Genomic DNA, 21,668 nt, shown 5'->3' with positions numbered 1-21,668 from the left:
GTTGAATCATTGACCATAGTGACATCACCTGCAGGAGTCGCGTGTGTTTGCTTATGGAATGAAATGGTTTAGCTGACATAATGCCTAGATCTGGTAGGAGAAGAGGCTGGCCAAAGACAAGGAAAAACAGGAATTATCAAGGATTTTGAAGATTCAATAAAAAGAGTTGAGAAAAGAATCTGGGAAAATCTCAAACTTTTTGAAACAACGATGGGCAACTCTTCCTGAATTTTTGACATAACACTGTTAATATGGACCAAAACTTGATGAACCACTAAATTCTTATGTCTTTCAATCTAAGATTCGTAAGTGGAGGAGGAGGAGGATGGAAACAAGAAAAATAACGGCAATGCCCTTGTGAAAAACCGTTGCTCTTGCGAAGAGCGTGAGCCCGCAAATTTACTCCTGATACTGAAGTCTTAAAACATTTTCATCTTCAATAATTTAAGAGTGTTGAGGGGGGGGGGGGGATTTGGAGGCTCTAAAAAAATTCAAAGCAAGAATCGTAAAATCACAGTTTTAGACCCATTTTTGATGTTAGGGGTGGTTTGGAACGTTGTAGGTAGCATCTATTATGCTTCACTGTCAATTTTTCATTTTCATGCATCCTAGATAAGACTTGTTGATGTTACTTGCCATACTGTTCCACTTGAACACAACATTTCCAAATTTTGGGCAATTGCCACTACAGAAATATTTTTATTGAGAACTCTATTTATACTATGTCTCTTTTATTGAGGAGGTAAAAATTTTGTCCTTCCCATTATAGATTTATTTTGGAAATAATTTGTAGAATTCTTTAAGAAAATTATAGGTAGCAATCTTTAATCATTTCATTTTCATAATACGAGAACTTGTAGTCTACAAAGATGAAATGCTAGAATCTATCCTTGTTCTCTCTCGACAATGGTTTATCTCTACCCATACTTAAGAGCGCTCATAGTGGCAAATGCTATACGCTAAAGAGATAGTTTCGGCTCCACTCAAAACAGAAATAATAACTAAAAAAACTCTATGTGAGTAGAATTTTGTTAATAGATATAGATTCCTCATGCAAAAGTACTGCAGGCTTGAAAAAAAAAAAAAAAAAAAAAAAAACGAGCAAGATAAACCTTGTGTTACCAGAGTTATTTGATGGCAATGTATGGGTTTAAAATTAAAAAAAAAATAATAAATAAAAATAATTTGAATTTTGACATCTTGAATTCAAATTATGTTTTTCGCAATCACGAGTGTGTATGTGGTCGTGTGTGTTTGTGTGTGTGGGGGGTTTGTGTGTAGGGGGTATGTGTATGTGTGTGTAGGCATGTGTGTTTGTGTCTGTGTGCTGGCATATGTATGTGGGTAGTTGTGTATATGAATGTGTGTGTGGGGGGATGTGTATGTGTTTGTAGGCATATGTGTTGGTGTATGTGTGTATGTGTGTTTGTGAATGTTGGTGTGTGTCTGTGCATGCATGTGTAGTTGTGTATGTATGCGCGTATGTGTAGGACATGGATGCAACCTGGAGACGGCTTTTGCTATAGGAGCAGCATCGTGAGGACCCGGTCGACGGTGATGCTGCAGAGGGTGGCGATGGGAAAATAAAATCAAAGGACATCAAAACAGTCAAGTGAGAACAATAAGCAATCGTGATTGCTCAAAAAAAAAAAAAACTGCATCCTGTACTGCACTTAAATATTATTGTTCTTCTCTTATGTTTGAAAAACAGATATAGTTTTTATGCAGCTACAATTTCCTCACAAATTATTTTTTGCTTGTCAGTTGCTTGGGAAAAATAACATTAATTGCTTGCTGAATGTTTAGTTTTCTGAATGATAGTCATTATCATAACTGCTGTGGGCAGGTAAAGGGCTGTAACTGCAAATTTTGCATTTTTTAATTTTTTTGCATTTTTGTTATCTATTGTTCCTCAGCTTTATAGTACAAGCTTGCTTATTTGGTTTCCTCTGAAATAAAAAGCGCAAAAAAGAAGTCTGATACCAATCTTTCCCTATTGTTAGTATTGCATCCAAAACCTGTTTCTTCAAATTTCTTGAAAACTCATTTCTGCAGATACTGCTGTTTACCTGCCGCTGGCAGGTAACATAAAGCAATGACTTTGTTTAGCAGTTGGATTTGTAGTTCAAATACAAAATTGATCTTTAAGGAATAGTATACCATAGCGCATAATCTGCGATTTTCTTTTGAAAAAGTAAAATTAATGAGGTGTGCATTATACCCTGACGGGGATTATCTGTGTTTTTTTTTTCCTCAAAACCAATGCATCGAATCTCAATATTTACAGCACTCGCTAATCGAGACCGTTACAGTGCCTGTATGTTGTTTATTTTACATAGCTTGATTATTCTTCTTACCCGATTCAGGCTATGTAAAATAAACAACATACAGTAAAAGAAGAAGCCTTCATTAGCACAAGATTTGCTTCTTTCTTGACTCTTTGTCTTCAAGTAATTAGCGTACTGTAATAACAATTTCAAGAACATCATTATTTCTCGGATTTTTTTTAATGTTAATTTTGAAAATACCGTAAAAGTTAGTAATTTTTTAAGTTTTTAATTTAGTTGCTAAAAATTGTATGTTAGATCAAAACTTCATTTTTTTGCATCGTATTAGCCGCAGATTATATGAAGATTTTCTTTTTTTCTTCAGGTGGATTTTAGGACCTGCAGATCATACACCGCCACAGATAATATACAGGGAAATATAATACATGACATTATGTAGATAGTATTATTTCAGATCAAAGCTTTTTTCCCTGTCCAGTGTATTTGAATAGAAGAAAATCACCTCTCTCTCCCCTTCAAAAAGTGATGTTTCTATCTTGTGTACTATGAACAGCGACCATTCTTATTTTGAAATATAGCTACTCATTGATACATGTTTCAATTTTATTGTAAAATCTAATCATTAGTTAATGAAATGATCAATTTTTTACTAAGATATTGAGCAATCTGTTAAAAGTTTTGTTTTCTTCCGTAGAGCCTAGACCAAATCAACAGTGTTTCAGCTGTGTGGAGCAGTGGCTTTCTCACATTGGTTTGTCTAAATATGAAAATGTCCTAATAATCAACGGATTTGATGATGTTAATTTCTTGGTGAGTATTACATTATTGATGTATTTTTAAAAATAGTTTTATTAGAGCTCACTCAAGGGAGAATAAGATATTTTACAATATTTTGAAAAGTTGACACATCCCTAGAATCTCTAAATTCCGTCCTTATTTTAATGAAGGGGGTTCATAATGAAAACCAGTAATTTGCATCTAAATTCAAAAATTAAAAAACTAATGGTTCTAACTAAAAGTTTTCATGAATTTGTTCCTGTTTAAAAATGGACAATTCCACGAAATGTGGTCCTGACATACTGAAATATTTTTTTCACATAAATTAAAAACAAATTGTTTTTTTAGATTAAAAAATATCTGCTGTTTCAAATTTCAGCATCTATTTTGTGATAAAAAATTTTTTTGTATTAGATTTTGGCCATATTTGGTAGCACACAGACAGCACCAAAAAATGCATAGTTATAGAGATAAATTCAAAAGCCACATTTTTCTTAATCATTATTTTTTTCTTGAAAAAACTATGAAATAATATTAAAACAAATTCCATCAAGCACATGGGAGTGGCTTGCCAAAATTTTTTTTGTGAGCCTGGAATTGATGTTCGCCCACTTTCACAGTTACATTAGAAAGTTTTCTACATAATGTTTTTAAAAAATAACACCATTTCTAATTTTCTTTATTAGATTATAATAATATGAATACAAAATAACATAGTTTCAAATATCACTAGACATTTTAAAAATAAATGTACACAACTTTCATAAACTTCTGATGCTTTTGATCAGTCACTTATTATCCAATACAGTTGTGAACAATATTATATTTTATAAATGAAACTAACATTTTTTTAAATTAGCACAACGAAGCTAAAATTACAACAGAAAAAAAAAAAGGATGACAAGCAGGAAAATCATCTTATTTGCTTCTTGCCTTGCAATAATAAAATTAAGAATTAAATCAATTGAATTAATTTTAAAAAAGAGGGAAGAAAAATGTAAGTATCAGTGTACTTTTAAAAAAAGAAAAGAAAGCCTGGCATATGTTTTCAAAACCTGAAAACTCAAATACAAACAATTTGTTTGTTGTAGTTCTTAAAATTCAGCTCAACCCAACAGGATGTGTGCAGCTTAACACATTTTGTTAGTTTTCCAGGAAGTATAGATTGTTTAAGCATATTACCTTTTCGCTTCAGAAAACGTATTTCAAACTCTAGAAATCCAGCTTTGCATTCTATCCGCTAATGGGTCTACATAATTAGCAACTCACTTTTTTGTTGTAAATTTAACTATAGCAAAATCATTTTCTTTCTTTCAAACAAAGATTTCATATCTATTGCAACTTGTTCAAGCTCATTTGGCTGATCAGAACATAATTTATCAGTCGAGTTAGTTTATATTTAGATGTTTGAGGTGTTATGTGGGTTACAAGGGTGAACTGATATTTGAATTGTTTAGCATATTTACTGTAGTGATTGTTTAAAACTATCACTCAAACTATGATAAATTTTATCATGTTAACATGGTTTTTGAACGTTTAAAGTTAATGTCAACTAAGTAAACAACAGTTATATTGTTTTCATTGTTTATATTGTCATATGGAAACTTGATCCCTGGGATCATGTATTCATCTAAACGAAGGGATCAAGTATCTCTAATATGCGATTTTTACAAACATACTTGTTCTATTATTAACAATCAGTGGCAATTTCCAAAAAAAGTATGTCTCAATTATTAAAGACTGTCTGTACTTTAACATTACACTACGGTATTTTTTAAGTCGTATTTAATGGATAATAACTTCAGAATGCTTTCCTAAAAAAAAGTTTCCATGACACATTCAGACAATCATTTCTTGAGCTAAAACAAAATGGCTGAAAAAAATAAAATGTTGCCAGTTTTTATGCGCACTTTACTCTAATTGTCAGGTTTCAAATTTCTACTTAATGAGTTTGGTACATTTTTGGCTATGGGATCATGTATCCCTAGTGATCAAGTATCCGCAGTCTCTCCTACGACATGCAGAAAAAAAAGTAAGGGTGTTGCTGGCTAAATTAAACATCTGCCAGTTAATTTCATGTATCCAATTAATGTAGTTGACTTTATAGAGACAACACGTGGGTGAACTTGCAGGTGTGGTACGATGTACTAACAGTGCTATGTTCACACAGCCATTTTGGTATTTTTCATGTTATTTGGGTTCCCTATTTGAAAATTACTGCATTGATAAAATAAAACTTAAATTGTTAAATATCCCATCTGTGGTCAGCAAGTTTCTTTTTTTAGCAAATTCATTCCGTTCTGTCACAATGATCCGATTTTTATATTGAAAATCTTGTTTAAACATCTAATTTTTTACTGTAAACTCCCTTGGAACCACACTTAAATGAGTGAATATTGAACATTTGATTCTAATGTACATTACCTTAGAATTTTCTTTTCCATATTAATGTCAAAAATTTAAAAAAAATTCACCAATTTTAGGTTTTTAAAATGTAAAGCATAAAAAATACAAAAATAATCATTGCTGTTTATTAATAATTACTTCCTTCTTAAAATTTATCTTTTTTTTTTCCAGACCCTTCCTTAGAGTTTAAGTTTTTGAAAAATTTTAATTGTCCTTGAAAAGTACTTGAATTTTATTTTCAAGGTAGTGGCGAACCCTGTACAATTTACAGAAAATAAAATAACTTAGTCATGCCAAGAAAACATTCTATTGTTAATGCTGACCAACAATATAAAGGATAGCTGGGGGCTTTCAAAAGCTTTAAAAGGGAAAAAATGGTTGAACTCAATAACTATGTTTTAGAATTCAAGATTCCTGCAATAAATTTCAATGCAGACAACTATTTGTCTTTAATTGACTGGAATTCTGTTACACTTATAAAATGGACACTGATCTCATTTACAATGAAATTTATAATCATGTTTTTTTCCTTTCAAGTTGTTTATATTTGAAATTATAGCTCAATAGTTTGAAATCATTCAAAACAAAAGTTTCATTTCAAATATTCAAAGTTTTAAATGAGAGGTAATTACAGTTATCATTCTATTTTCGCCAGTTTGAAAAATCAGGCTAATTACTTAAAATTCAAAGTCAAATGGGCAGCTAAAGATAATATTTGATTTAGCTGAAATTTTGTGTGATAAATAGGCTTGGTAAGAGGCAACTTTTCTGCCTATAGGCTTTACATGTTTCTCAATTTCATTTTTTTCACTCCACCCATATATATATATATATATATATATACGTACATACATACATACATACATACATACATACATACATACATACATACATACATACATACATAGAGAGAGAGAAAACTGTTTCATGAAATTTTGTATCATCATGATATATTTTATCTTGAATAGCACTTCCTGAATTATTTTTTTTTCAAACATATGCCCCCACCCCTTCTCCTATTTTTAAATGCTATATATTTTATTGCAGGGAGGAAACATAATTGAAGATGCAGATTTGATTGAAATTGGTGTACAGAATGAAAAGGATCGCAATAAGCTCTGTGCATTTGCTCAGAAATTACCATCAGTGATACCTCTCAGTAAAATGAGAGAAAATGGAAGTTTTCCTCAGTCTGTTGATGAATGGTTGAATTCAATTAATCTGTTGGAATACAGTGATAATTTTGCTAATAATAATATAACTGATATGGAACGAGCCTTAAAACTGTGGGAAGTAGAACTCAATACTGTGAGCATTTTTTTTAATTCATTTTTTTTATTAAAAAAAATAACTCTAAAATGTATTCCTTTGAAATTTTCACTCTCACAAATATAGTTATAACTATGGCGGTTCATTGCATTATCTTGAATTAACATTCAAAGAAATTTAAAATTACAATCTGTAAGTAATCAAATATCTAGTTGAGTGTTTAGGTTCCAAATGAAATATATTTATTGTTTAAAAAATGTTAATTCCAGATAGATCAAATTTTTAAAGCTCTATATTGTATGTTGGCTACATGTGGATTTTTGTAGTTGAAAGTTATGGAATCCTTATCCACGAAAAAAACAAATCCCAGTGTTCACGCTCAACTATCCGTAACATGGGTCCCAGGGACCCATTAATGAAATAGATTTGGGTCCTTTGGTGGAAAAAATGAGTCCCTTAAATTTTAAACAGAAAATCTTAGTGAAAAAATGAATAATATAAAAATATTTATACTTAAGGGGGGGAGGGGGCATGAAATAAAATAAATTGGTTATTTTTGCCCTAATTTTTTTGTGATTTCATCATTGTAAAATTATTTGCAAATAATACACTTGCAAGACTCAGTTATGTGAGAAACTATTTGGTCAGTTACAATGAGATTAACTCAAAATTTACTTTAAAAATGGGTTTTACCATAAAATATAAAACAAGTGCCTCTGATTGATCAAGCAAAAAGCACTCCCTTAACTTTTGTTTTCCTGGAAATTTTTCTTAGTGAAAAAAGCAAACAGACCCCCCCCCCTTCCCAATTATCATTGGCGATTGCATAATAATAATAATAAATCGCAAGCGAATGAACCCAACGCAAAAATCGCGATCGCAAAAACGAAACATTTTCTCATATGAGTGTGAAAATTGCTCATTTGCAATCTTAAATCAGTATATTTGACTTTATTTTGACTTGTTCAAAATATCTGTTTTGATTTTTGTTCTATTTTTAAAATGGCCATTTTGAAAATGGCGCGATCGATTAATACCCGACTTTTGCAAATCCAAATAAAAATAACCCATCAGAAAGAGATGAATTATTAGAAAAAGAACAAGGTTAAAGTGCTTTTGTATAAAATTCAAGTATTCATAAGCAATTTAACAAGAAAAATGTAAAGTTCCAAACTCTTTGTATTTAGCACGATCTGGAAAATATTCGCCATTTTTTCCTCCCCTCTTTTTATTGGGGATGCAAAATGATGATTTTCAAAAGTAATTCTGGTTACATGAATACCAAATTGCAATATTTTTACTGTACAATTGTCTTGTATTAATCCTGAAGATTGCATTGAAAACCTCTCTCATTTTTAGTCTTCATTTCTGTTTTTAGGAATTTCCTCAAGACAAAAGTTGAGGGAAAGCTTATTCTTAGAATACAGTACAATGGGCTATTTGTGAACTTGCTCCCTGAGCTCTGCCCAGGAGGTCACTGTAAGCTCCAGTCTTATCACTAAAATTCCATTGACTGGTCCACAATTTGGGTGTGTTTGAATAGCTGATAAACAGATAGGGTCATTTTAGTCCCTTTCTGTTGATTCTCCTGGTCATTTTGAAGCTTAAAAGCATTTACTAAATAGATCTTTAGCATTTTCTCCCATTTTTTTTTCTGGTTCTTATCTTTTGGGTTTTCTGGGTCCCTGGGACCCGATTTTTCGCGGAAGTTGCGTCCCTTTCCCGCGAATTTGCGTAAAAAACCCGCTATAGCGCGTAAACGCGAACCCTGAATCCTTAGCAGTGTGATTTGTTTGATCAAGTGGATAAAATTTTGACTCCATTTTTGTGTATGATTTTCCTCCCTGACTAATGAATAGAAACTTAATTTAATGATCCTATAAATAGAGTTCCCATTGGATCAAAAAAAAAAAAAAAAAATGGTGACAAAATCTTATTCTCTGTTAAAATTAGAATGAGATTTTTAAAAACTGGGAGATAGATATTTTTCTTTTGATAATCTTTATTCCACAAAAGATTACAACGTTTAAAGACAAAATATTAGTGCTTCTATTTTTCATTACTGAATTTTATCATTGGGTTTGTATTCAAGATATGGTAAAAAAAAAGAAAAGTCACTTGTACTTCATGGCATTCACGCATGTTCAATCAGTAAAAAAATATCAAACTTATAAAAGATTCATCTAAGGATCAAGGAAATACTTTTCAATGATAATTTTATTGCAGTTAATCAACTCCTATAGGTTCAAACTCTAAAATCAGTTTTAGTACCCATTCTGTATGAGAATGGTTCCTTTTTGCACTAACAATTTTTGTTAGGTCATTATATTTAAATGAGTTAAAATTTTTAAGCTCTCATTGTTTGAAAACTCAGCATTTCTCATATTCTTTGGACTATAGCTTTTATGGTGCTAATTAATAGCTTTGGAGGACTGTTGATAGATCAATGGATATAACTGCAAGATAAGTCAGTGTGTGAAAGATAATCAATAATAAGAAAATGCAGTTTGAAGAAGGTTCAATTTCAGTAAAACCCAGCATTGTGAAGGTGCAGGTCCAGCTTTTTCAGTACTGTTATGCTTGTGCTTTTTGTTCTTATTTCCTGTTTTACTTGCTATCAGTGATTCAATTTAACATGCATGAAAAACTTGCAAAAAATCACCTATCAAATGAGTGAGAATTTAAAAGTGCACAATTCTTGTGGTCTCCTGCACTATCGGTTATCCTGCTTTAAGCTTTCTTTTGCTTTACAGGTTTTAAAAATTTCCAAGATTGGTCACAGGAAACGCATATTAGCATCTCTTGGTGATAAACATTTTGATGAAGTAATTGGTACAAATGAACTTGACATTTCCAAACTTGTAAGTAACTAATTATTTTGTTGATCCTTGTGTCATAATTCTGAACTTAATTTTACTTTGAGAGTTACCAAAATTGTGCAGGCTTTTAGTGAGAAATTTTATTACAGTTAACTCTTGATAACTCAAACCCTTATAACTCAATTATTCCTTTCTCTCAGAAGTTTTCCTTAGGTTCCAAACTCTTAAGAAAGTTGTGAGGAACTTCCCATTACTTGAATGTTTTAATCAGTCTTTTGGGGTTTTGAGTTATTGAGAGTTGACTAGGTTGGAATGATACTCAGGCTGTAATGTTTTGAAAGGCAAAATATTACCTGCTAAATGTATGATATTTTACATTTGAATGAGCTATAAAATTTTATGTCTATATTTTCTTTCCAACAATTTATTTTGATTTCATACACAATTAGCAACTTAATTAGAAACATGAAGATTTTATATATATATTTCACAAATGCTGGGTACATTGGCCATTCGGCCATAAACCGCGGGCTCTTCAATATTTCTCGACAACACAATTAAAATTAGTTAGTGCAGAGCAGTCGTCCAGATGAGTAGCGTCCATGACTTGTCCAGAGTTGCATAAAGTGCAGGTCGGGGAATCCTTCAGTTGAAAGCGGAACAAATAGGCATTGAGACAATCCTGTCCTGTTAAAAGTCGAAAAGCAGCCACAGCAGCAGCTCGAAGAGAATTTGGGATACAGTGGGACTCATTGCACAGTCTCCCCCAGGGTTTACCTTCAGCAGCCCGGGAAGCAACATGACGAATTGCATCCCTATGCACCCTCTTGATCTCCAATCTAGCAGAGTGGAGCGGCAAGGGTCCACAAGACCTTTGGAGAATATTACATCCCTTCTTAGCCAAGGAGTCGGCTTTCTCATTTCCGGGCAGACCACAGTGGGATGGTACCCACTGAAAAGCCACAGTTTTCTCAATACCTCTCAGGAGTTTTTTACAGCTCTGAATACGAGATCCCTTACTTTCATGGTTATTACTAGACAAAGCCTGTAAAGCAGAGGTCGAGTCTGAAAGTATTACTGCATATATATATATATATATATATATATATATATATATATATATATATATATATACATATATATATATATATATGTATATATATGTATATATATATATATATATGTATATATATATGTATATATATATATATATATATATATATATATATATGTATATATATATATATATATATATATGTATATATATATATGTGTGTGTGTGTATGTGTGTTTTGGGGGGCTGGGGTGGGTATAGTCAAAAATAATCCAAAATATAATGAGTTGTCTTGAAATTGCATTTATACTATAGTATGCTAATTACTTAGAGACAAATGAGCAGTCTGACTGTTAAGTTTATGCACACAAGAGAAAAATTCAACCTTAGTAAAATAAACAACACTACAGTAAATGAAACAGTTTCTGTTGGAGACTGTAATTTGAGGTTCAAAATGGACGTTTAGAAAAGCAGGTTCTTAGGGAAAACGTTCCTACTTTTCTACAGTTTTTAATTTTAATCATACCAATGCTAGTTTCTGAAGTAGTATATGAAACTTTGGGATCTCTGTGATTGATGCTGTTGGAAAACACAGGCTAAGAGCTAAAGATTGGACTGATGAAGAAGATATTGTGGTTTACTTGTCTACAGCAGTGTAGTTCAATGTATTTTTGTATCAACTTTTTATGATGTATTTGTGTAAGATATGCTGTGTAAGTAGATTTTAAAATAAAACTTTGCTAAACTGTTATTGTAATTATTTTTAGACTTTAGATCTTGCAGAACTTGATGTTGTTGATAACGTAAATAAAAAATACAACATGCTAAAAGGATCCAGGGAAATAGTTGATGATTCTACACCTGACTCTTCATCCAAGTTGTACTTAAGGATACGATCACCTACTCAATTAATGAGTGATTCACAATATCCCGAAATGGGTGCTCAACAGTCAAACATTAAAGCACAGTGGTGTCATCGTCCTGATGAACTTGTGAAGTACAGCTTTAACTACATTGCAAAGGTTTATTCTATTTCTAATTTTCCAATATGTTAGAAAAGGAGTGAACACTTTATTTCAGATTTAAAATTAATGCTTATGTTGAACTCCTGTTAGTTGTATCTTAATTGTATGTGCACAGTTTTTAAATCTGATTTAAAATATGTTAACCTTTTTATGATGTTTCAACCCATGTTTGTTCGGATCAAAAATTACACATGCTGTAATTTTCAGTGTTATCAAATTTTAAGCACATTTTATCGGAGTATGTAATGTTATTATGCAGTAGAAGACCATTATAACACACACCTTGGGACCAGAGCTTTTGCGTTATACAGGTTTTGGCGTTATATAGGTCATTTCACAAATTTTTAAACTAATATTCAAAATATATCTATATATTAGTACTTCAGAATGAGTTTTATCTGTAGTGAGTATTAAAGCACTAAGTATACAATGAGTCATTCACAAATAAATATGTTTCTTTATTACAAGAAAGTGAAATATCCTGCACTTCTGCTAGCTTCATGGTTTGCATAACAGCTGCATTTTCAAGAACCATCTGGTACTTTCATTTTACTTTGAATGCTAATTTTCATTTAAAAGCTTTGAATTAAGATGAAAATATGAAAAACTGATTCAAAATTTAATTTTCCTAACAATTTTTATGTTTGCAAGGCAAAACAGAAGGATTTTTTTAACTTCAATATCGTTTACTTCTGAAAAGTTGTGTGGTTTATAGAGAATTGCATTATACAGGTCGGCGTTATAAAGGTATTCTACTGTATACAGTCAATTCGTGATAACTCGAATATTACTATAACTCGAAGTTTTATCTAGTACCGACCCCTTTGTCTTTAATTCCGTGCCAATTATTCTTAATATCTCGAAGTTAACTTCCTTTAACTGAAAGTTTTTTCAAAGACAATTCACAATTTATTTCAAAAGAACAAGAAAAAAAAAGAGAAAGAAACAAGTGACTATGAGAGAAAAATTAATTTACCTTCACTTGCAATTCCTACACAATAGACCTTTTAAGCAAGAAGAACGCCTGTTGAGCCAATGTGTGATAAAGTAGTTACACGTGCAGAAATGAGTTAGCTTGTTTTCTTCTGTTGTACTGCACAGTTTACACTTTGACATGTTACTGGACTACAAATTTGTTTTTAAGCTGTCAAGTTGTCAACTGATTGTACCTTTATTCAAAGGCTGATCTAAGTTAAGATGCGTTCCCCTTCATTATTTAGTTGGATCATCTGCTGAAAAGTTCCTGAGAGACCGAGTGAGTTTTCTCTACTATTAAAGATGTCTAAGCAAATACTCTGTCTACAATATTAAAAGAAAAAGAACTTCTAAAGCGGTAGAATCCATGAATCCAAATTTGAAACGAATGAAGATGTGCACCTTTCCTGAAGTAGAATCAGCTCTATTCTAGTGGTTCTAGCAGTATCAAAATCAAAACCATGCTTTTGAATCTTTTCTCTCAATAATTTTGATTAAACTGTGCATATTGTGCTTAAAACTTTTCAAAATCTAATTTTGTCTGTTATATGTATATATTAACTAAAATATTCGATGGTTTTTAATATTTAATTGTCAAAAACCAAAACTAGCGGTAAGTCGAACTTCTGATAAGTCAAAGTTTTTCGTCACTCCCTTTAGATTCGAGCTATTGCAAATTAACTGTGTTAAATTAGCCTTTTAAATACCCTTTATTGTACTTGTAAAGTTTTTTACAAATAAGATCAGAACCATTAGATGAGTATGAATTTAATGAACCCCTCAGTATTTGTGAAATAAAAATGCAGTAATTAAATCATTCATCCTGTAAATAACTGTAAATGTTTGAAGCCAAAACAATGTGACACATTTTCCTGATTTTTTGTACATTATTTTTTTAACAAGAAAATTCACACTTGAGCATTATTCATTTATTTTCAAGATTGAAATTACTCAATGCAGACAAAATATTTAGCTTACAACTATAATCAGGTGTGTGATTGTTCCTAAGATCTACAACTTTCCTCTTTTTTTGTCATTTTCCATATATGTTATTTTTTGGATTTGTTCTGTGATTACTATTTTTTTTTATTCAAATTTTTTGCTTTGTTTGAAATGATTAATCCTGTTCTATATCAGGCTGATGTTGAAAGAGGTTTTTCAATGACTAAATTTATTGAGCTAAACATCATCAAAAAAGCATTTGATGAAGGGATGTCCTCAAAGTTGATAACTTATTGTATCTTGTTTTTTTATATTTTTAAATGTTTGCCTCTTTTAATCCCTGTTCTTTAACTACTCCCCCCCCCCCCCCCGATTTTTTTTTTGTTTTTCGAGTTTTAAGTGTTTCTTTCCTTTTTATTTGCAGCATCCATGCAATGATGTGCCTTTTTTTTTTTGCTTCCGTAACTACTTGGATTCCACAACAATTAAGAGCCAGTTTTTATAAGAACTGGGCAGAAATGGACTGTTCGGATATACACTATTTTTGATTTTGCTCAAATTTTTATGGTGGATTCTTTTAAAGATTTTTGAAAATATGTATTTTTTCTTTTCTTCCAAAAAACTTTTTGGGGACCTGTAAAAATTCGTAAAGTGGAGCCCGATGTAAAGATTTTTACAAATCGGCTTTTTTTAAAGTGGGATTATTTCTGTGTATTAAGCATCAACCAAAAACATTCTTGTGCTGAAAATATGACGCTTAGTGCCTAAATGGAAATATATCGTAAATTTTGTGACTGACCTTCAGTACAGCCTTTTGGGGGTCGCCAAATTTAGTCGAAAAAAATGAAAAAGTGCCATGTTTGAGGCCCTCTGGTTCCCTGCCTTCAGTCTCAAACAAGGTTTTTGTACGTAATTTGTGCAATGATATATATAAATTATTCAATACTCTCATTACTTGCATGGCTCACCCTCTGCACTTCCAACAAATGGCAGTTTTTGTATCGAAAAATGCTAAAAATTGCAGTTTTCATGAACCTTTATCTCAGTGCACTTAGGGGGTCAGTGTAGAACTGGATACCTGCATTTTAAACTAGAGTATGTATTTTCACAAACAAGTGACAGAACTATGGGCAAATTCTTTTCAAGAATGCAATGCGTATTTCAAAACAGTAAAATGAACTATTCAGTTTTCAATTCAGTCAAAATATCCGGGTTTAAACTTTCCTCCAGGGACTTCCAGATACTATTTAGAAAACTAGTATCCCATACTTTATATTATGATAAACTAGAAGCAAAGTGGAAAAAAAAACATCAAAATGTGATAAAAAGCGCACTTTTTAGGGGCCTGTATCTCAGTGCACTGAGGGTCAGTATAGAACTTGATGCCTACATTTCAAACTAGAGTGTATGTCTTTTCACAAACAAGTGACATAACTATGGGCAATTGGCTTTGCAGGCTCATAAAAAGCACTTCAAGATGAGAAAATTGCATACGAGTTAACGACTCATCCAGTAAGTTGTAGTTAAACTGTATGCCTTGTCTTGCATTTTTTTTTATTGTCCCACTAGTCAGGCAACCCTTCCCTTGTTTTATAATGTCATAATATTGCTTTTATCATATGTTGTTATGTTTAGTGCAGAGAAAAAATTTTTTGTCACTATAATGTACAGCCTAAACAAATGGCAACAAACTATAATGTACAGCGCAAATGAAGAAAAGCTATCTTAATTAAAATATTCCAAAAATTACCTAAAACACCTTCAAAAAAATGTTACTAATTATTCCGATAAATAGCAGAGTTTATGTACGCAGTGCCATTGCCTGGTGTAGTTAGAGACTGAGAGATAACTATCATATTAAGTTAAAATATATTTATTCTTACACTCAAGAATTAACGTAAAATAAAACTATTTATAGAACATGTTAAACAGACAAAATCAACACATAGAATCACCTGTCGTAAATGTAGACCTTTTATTTTTTTTCTTCCTTCAATAAAAAAACAATCATTCAAAAATCTCACTCATAGCAAGTTGAAACTTTGCAAACAAAAGAGGTTTTGTCAAAAAGTCCGCTCTATTACTCTTAGAGCTTACAAATTTCAAATCAAAAACATTTTCATCGATCATTTGTCTAATAAATTGACATCTTATATCAATATGTTTAGTTTTAAAATTTTCCTGGCTATTTTTCGAAAAATAAATTGCAGATTCATTATCACAATATTGAATAGGTTTAATTACACCAAATAAATTTAGTTCATTTAAAACTCTGGAACACCAAATTAACTCTTTTACACTTTCAGTCAAGGAAATAAATTCCGACTCCATTGAACTGAGTGCTACGCATTTTTCTTTGATGATTTCCATGTAAACGGAACGTTACAAAAATAAATTATAAAGCCACTTCTTGAATGTCTTTTAGTCAGATGACACCCCCAGTTGGCATCTGAATATGCACATAAGTTAAATGATTCTACATTCGAAAAATTTATCTTGTAACTTTTGGTAGTAAAAACATAATTTAAAATGTCTACTACTAATAACCAATGTTGATATGTATATCCATTACAAAATTGTGACATTACATTTACAGAAAAACTTATGTCTGGCCTTGATCTGGAAGCCAAAAATGACAAACAACCGATTAAAGTTCGGTACGGGAATTTCCTCATAATTTCAGTTTCTACTATGTCATTTTCGTTAACTTTACTTGGTAAAACATAACCAGTTTTGAATGGAAGTTTAACGTAACTTTTAGGCAAATATTTGAATTTTAACCCTAGTTTTTCAATAAATGTTTTTTGATGAATGAATAACATACTATCAATTCTTTCAAAATTAACACCAAGCAAATATTTAGTTAATCCTATTTCAGTTATTTCTAAATTATTTTTCAACATTCCAGTTACTAATTTCAGTACTTTTTCATCTTTAGCAAATAGAACAAAATCATCTACATAGACAACTAAAACAGCATTATCATTCATTTTATACCAGTTACACCATTTTTGTAACAGTTACACCATTTTAACTTGTGAAAACCAATATTTTGCAATATACTGTCCAGTTCAGAATTCCATTCTCTTCCACTTTGTTTCAAACCATAAATAGATTTTTCTAATAAACAAACCTTATTTTCAGCACCACTTACAACAGAGCCAGGTGGCTGCTTCATGAAAACAATTTCTTTTAACGTACCATATAAATAGGCAGATTTCACATCTAATTGCACATGATACCATTTTAACATTGATACTAATAAAATAAACATTAGTTTTATGATAGAGAAATTGATAACTGGCGAAAAATAATCATGAAAATGAATTCCATATTTCATTTCATACCCTTTCGCACAGAGCCTTGCCTTATATTTCTTGCAATTTTTCTCAGTATTTTTTATATTATAAACCCACCTACAACCTAATATTGTAGCATCTTTTGGAGGATCAACCAACCGCCAAACTTTCCTCTTTTGCATCATGTCATATTCTTGCTGCATCGCAGCATTCCATTTCCCCTTGTCTGGATTAATTTGTACACCCTCAAACGATTTGGAAATTTCAACGTTATAAATTTCATTTTGAAAAATTTCATTTAAATCTAGATCAGAATCACTAGAAGATTCTTTCAAATTTTCCGTTTTAAGATGTTTAGTTTTTGGAACAAAATGAAATTTCTCAGGTTCATAAGCTATTTTATTTTTCCTACAATACTTTCTTTCGTCATTTAAAGACTTTAATCTTACGTTTGTAGCTGGGGTATAATAATAAACATCAATTCTTGTACTTTTTGTTTTAGGTTTTTCAACTCTATTCCATTCTGAAATATCTATAGAACTTAAAGTTTTACGTTCATTAAGTTTTTCGTCTTCATCGTCACTAAAGTTTTTACCCGTAATTTCATGATAGAGATCAAGTGTTGAGTTCTTAAAATTGTTAGTTTCAATGGGGCATTGATTAAAATTTGAATTCGTTGTACTTATAAGAATTATTTTTCCCAAATAGTGCATTTACACCATTTCTACTTTTATCAATACGCACATGTATAGTTTCTACAACGCTCCTTTCTTTTGGAATATAAATCCTATATCCTTTAGTTTTGTTCGCATATCCAACTAAAATTCCTATCAAAGCTTTAGGTTGAAGTTTATGTCGTTTAACTTTAGGAACATGAACATATGCTAAAGATCCAAAAATTCTTAAATGTCTTACCGAAGGTTTGAATCCCGTCCATATTTCCTGTGGCGTTAGACCTTCCGTTAAACTGTGTTCAGTTCTATTTTTCGTTTGAACATACATTAAAAGAGTTTCCCCCCAAAATTCAGGTTTCAATCCACTGTCCTGTAGCATTGCTCGAACTGCATTCATAGCTACTGTATTGAAATTTTCCGCGACTCCTACTTGTTCCGGGGTATGAATTGAAGATCTTTCAATTTTTATTCCTAACTCGGTCAAAAATTTCTCAAATTGTTTATGCGTAAATTCAAGACTGTTATCTGTTCTCACGCTCTTTAGTTTTTTACCTGTCTGCCTTTCAGCTTTTTCTAAATACTTTTTAAAACATTCAAAAACTTCAGTTTTGTCTTTTATTATATAAACTTCAGTTTTCCTGGAATAATCATCAACAATTGACAAAAAATATCTCCCCCCTGCTAAAGAATCAACTGGAGAAGCACCCCATAAATCCATGTACACTCTTTCGAGAACTTTATTAGATTTACGTTTATACTGGTAACCTCTCTTGAACGACATTCTTTCAGATTTGGCTACTGCACAAGTTTCACATACCTTATTTACGTTTTTACTGTTAATATTTTCAATTCCTTTTACACAATTATTTTTATTCATATTTACTAATAAAGGTAAATTAGTATGACAGAATCTACGGTGAACAATTTCAGAACTTAAGCTAGTAGAAAAAGCAAAATTTTTGCAATTTGTAGCGTAACCTTTAACTACATACAATTTATTTACGCGGGGTACAGTAAACAGACATTTGTCAAATTTATCATACAGAACCATTCTATTATTTCCCCATAGAATTTTACATCCTGCAATGTCTACATTAGCCCCACCAATTAAATTTCTCCTCATGTTGGGTGCATAAAGTACATTTTTCAAAATAATGTCTATATTACCTTTCGTGTCTTGGATAGTAAAGTCTATATCGCCAATTCCGTGGACTTCGGAGGAACTGTCTTTGTCACCAATCAGTACTTTTTGATGAGGAATATCTCGGTAAGTACTAAAGGGTTCTTTGTCATTTACAAAATGTGAAGTCGATGCAGAGTCTATCAGAAATTCTATCTTTTTATCAATCGATGAAGTCTTTGAAAGCTAATTCAGTCTGTTTTGTAGACTCGCAATATAAAGCTTGTTTTTTCTCGAGATCTCTAGCTTTTTCGAAGCATTTTTCTTCCAAATGATTTAGTTTCCCGCAGTAATTGCAGCTAAATTTCGGCCCCATACGATTAAGTCGTGATGAATTCCAATTTCTTCGAGGATCCAGGTCGCTTCCACTGCTTGAAGACGATGGCATTCTATTTCCGAAATTCTTCCCTTGTATTGGAGGTTTCTCGTCAGAAGACTTGAATTTTGTCGTGTATGCATCGGCTATAATTTTCCCTTCATCTTTGCGTTTCAAACAAATTCTTCCATACTCGGTGATAAGTTGCTTCGATACATTTTCCAGCTTAAAATCTTGATCTTCTAATCTGTACAGTATTTGAACTAAGTTATCATATTCTTCGGGTAAAAGGCATATAAGTTGGAAACATAGTAACAACTCGGGCATGTCAAAACCAGCATCTCTTATTTGTAAAATTTTTTCTTCTACTTTCTTGCAAAATAAACCAACAGTTTCTTCTCGTGGGTTAAATTTCAGTGCGAAGAATTCATCCAGTAATCCAGCTAAACATGCTCGGGATGTCGGTTTGAAATTTAACTTCAGAATTTCCCAGGCTTCCTTTCCACTTTCAGTTTGTGCGATAAGAATTTGAAATTTCTTTTCTACAGATTGATAAATGGTGGTATAAGCCCTTCGTTTACGCCATTCAAAGTCTCGTTTATCTCGTTCAGACGCAGCGTCATCACATTTGACTTCTTCAGCATTTTTAACAAACTCGTAACAATTTCTATCAATCAAAACACACTTTATGTCAAGTTTCCAGGACGCATAATTATAGTCGGACAGCTTTGGAAATGTGTATGAAAGTTCTTGCACTTGAACCATTTCAATTTTTCAAACAGTTCAAACTTTTTCAAATACTACACCAGTTTGCAACTATCGGACCTTTTAACGCATGAAGAAGGCCCATAACCAATATTCCGATAAATAGCAGAGTTTATGTACGCAGTGCCATTGCCTGGTGTAGTTAGAGACTGAGAGATAACTATCATATTAAGTTAAAATATATTTATTCTTACACTCAAGAATTAACGTAAAATAAAACTATTTACAGAACATGTTAAACAGACAAAATCAACACATAGAATCACCCACTCGTGGATACAGTCGACTGCTTAAATACCTTCTTAATCTACGGAAATTTGCATACGGTTAAACAAATAAAACAGTTAATACATTACGACAGAATAAAATTTAAATTCCATCACTAATAATTTAGGTTTTTACCGCAATAATAACCTTTTTTTTTCACTTTGCTTCCTGTTATATATGCGAGTAAGCATAATCAGTCTATTTGCAAGCCTATAACTCTTTTATGGTAAGTTTTTGATCTTACTGGTTTTTTAAATAGTATCTGGAAGTCCCTAGAGGAAAACTTAAACCCGGATATGTTGATTGATCTGAAGACTAAATAGTTCATTTTACTGTTTTGAAATACATATTGTGTTCTTGAAAGGAATTTGCCCATAGTTCTGTCCTTGATTTTGAAAATACACATACTCTAGTTTGAAATGTAGGCAGTAAGTTCTATACTGACCCTCAGTGAACTGAGCTACAAGCCCCTAAAAAGTACACTTTTTGTCATATTTTGATGACAAAATTGCTTTTTTTTTTCACAGCAGTAAGCATTAACCATGCATTTAATGAGCCTATTGAATAATTTATATACATCACTACACAAATTGTGCACAAAAAATATGGTTGAACCTCAGTGGATGGAACCAGGAGGCCTTAAACATGACAGACACATTTTCACTTTTTTCGGCACAGTTTAGCCACTTCTGCCAGGGTTCACTGAAGATCAGCCATAAAATTTACGATATATTTCATTTGAGGCACTAAATATCATGTAATCACTAAGATTACTTTTGCTGATGCTCAATATGCAGAGAAAATTGAATATTAAAAATTGTCAATTTGAGAAAAGCTACACCTTTCGGAATTTTTGTGAGTCACAAAAAGTTTTTTTTTTGAAGAAAACAAAAATATGTGGCTTCTAAAATCATTCAAAGAAACCACTGTAAAATTTTTAGTGAAATCAAAAGTGGCATGTATCTGACCTGCATGACTCTTATAAAAACTGGCTCTTAATTATTTTGTCTTTAGAGCATTTTACAATTCTCTTCAGTGTTTAACACTTAAATGACACACTTAAAACAACTTATGCTATTTATATCTAAATTTTCTACTTTTTTGTGCAGAATCAAATAACAAAACTATCCCATAAACCAAAAGTAGGAGTTTAACTATTTTTCATGTAGGAACAGGAATTAATGCAACTTAATTACCAATAAACTAAAATTCAGATTTAAATCTACTTATGAAAATCAAAGCTATCCCTTTTTTCCTTTAAATACAATATTTATATTTAAAAACAGTTTTTAAAATATCCTATCTTTATAGAAAGATCCTATATTCCCCAGGTTTGTGGTACCCCAGGAACCACTTTCTAAATTTAAGTTTTATAATAATCCAATCTGCCATTGTTTGCTATTTTGACTTGTGATGTGTTTTTTTTTTTTTTTTTCATGGAGTTGACACACACCTAACCCAATGAACCGCTTATTAATTTCAATACATTTGCAAAAATTCACATTTTTACAAGAGACTAATTGTTCTACAACTTTTCTCTAAAATGCAAGCATCTTCTCTCTCATGTTCCAATAAAAATTATATCACCCATGCATTTAGGGGACCTGGGACA

At 31.6% G+C, this 21,668-nt stretch overlaps 1 protein-coding gene across 1 annotated transcript in view; it reads left to right on the top strand.

Moving 5' to 3' along the window:
- Positions 1-21,668, top strand: part of LOC129218970 (ankyrin repeat and sterile alpha motif domain-containing protein 1B-like) — a 101,158-nt gene that overhangs the window by 69,678 nt on the left and 9,812 nt on the right. Inside the window, exons 9-12 of the mRNA XM_054853289.1 lie at positions 2,983-3,098; positions 6,519-6,779; positions 9,494-9,601; positions 11,381-11,635. Of these exons, the coding sequence (XP_054709264.1) occupies positions 2,983-3,098; positions 6,519-6,779; positions 9,494-9,601; positions 11,381-11,635 (740 nt within the window). The remainder of the gene's footprint in view (positions 1-2,982; positions 3,099-6,518; positions 6,780-9,493; positions 9,602-11,380; positions 11,636-21,668) is intronic.

This window comes from Uloborus diversus, chromosome 3, assembly GCF_026930045.1.
Source record: "Uloborus diversus isolate 005 chromosome 3, Udiv.v.3.1, whole genome shotgun sequence".
NCBI lineage: Eukaryota > Metazoa > Arthropoda > Arachnida > Araneae > Uloboridae > Uloborus > Uloborus diversus.
This window is presented reverse-complemented; position numbering and strand designations above follow the sequence as displayed.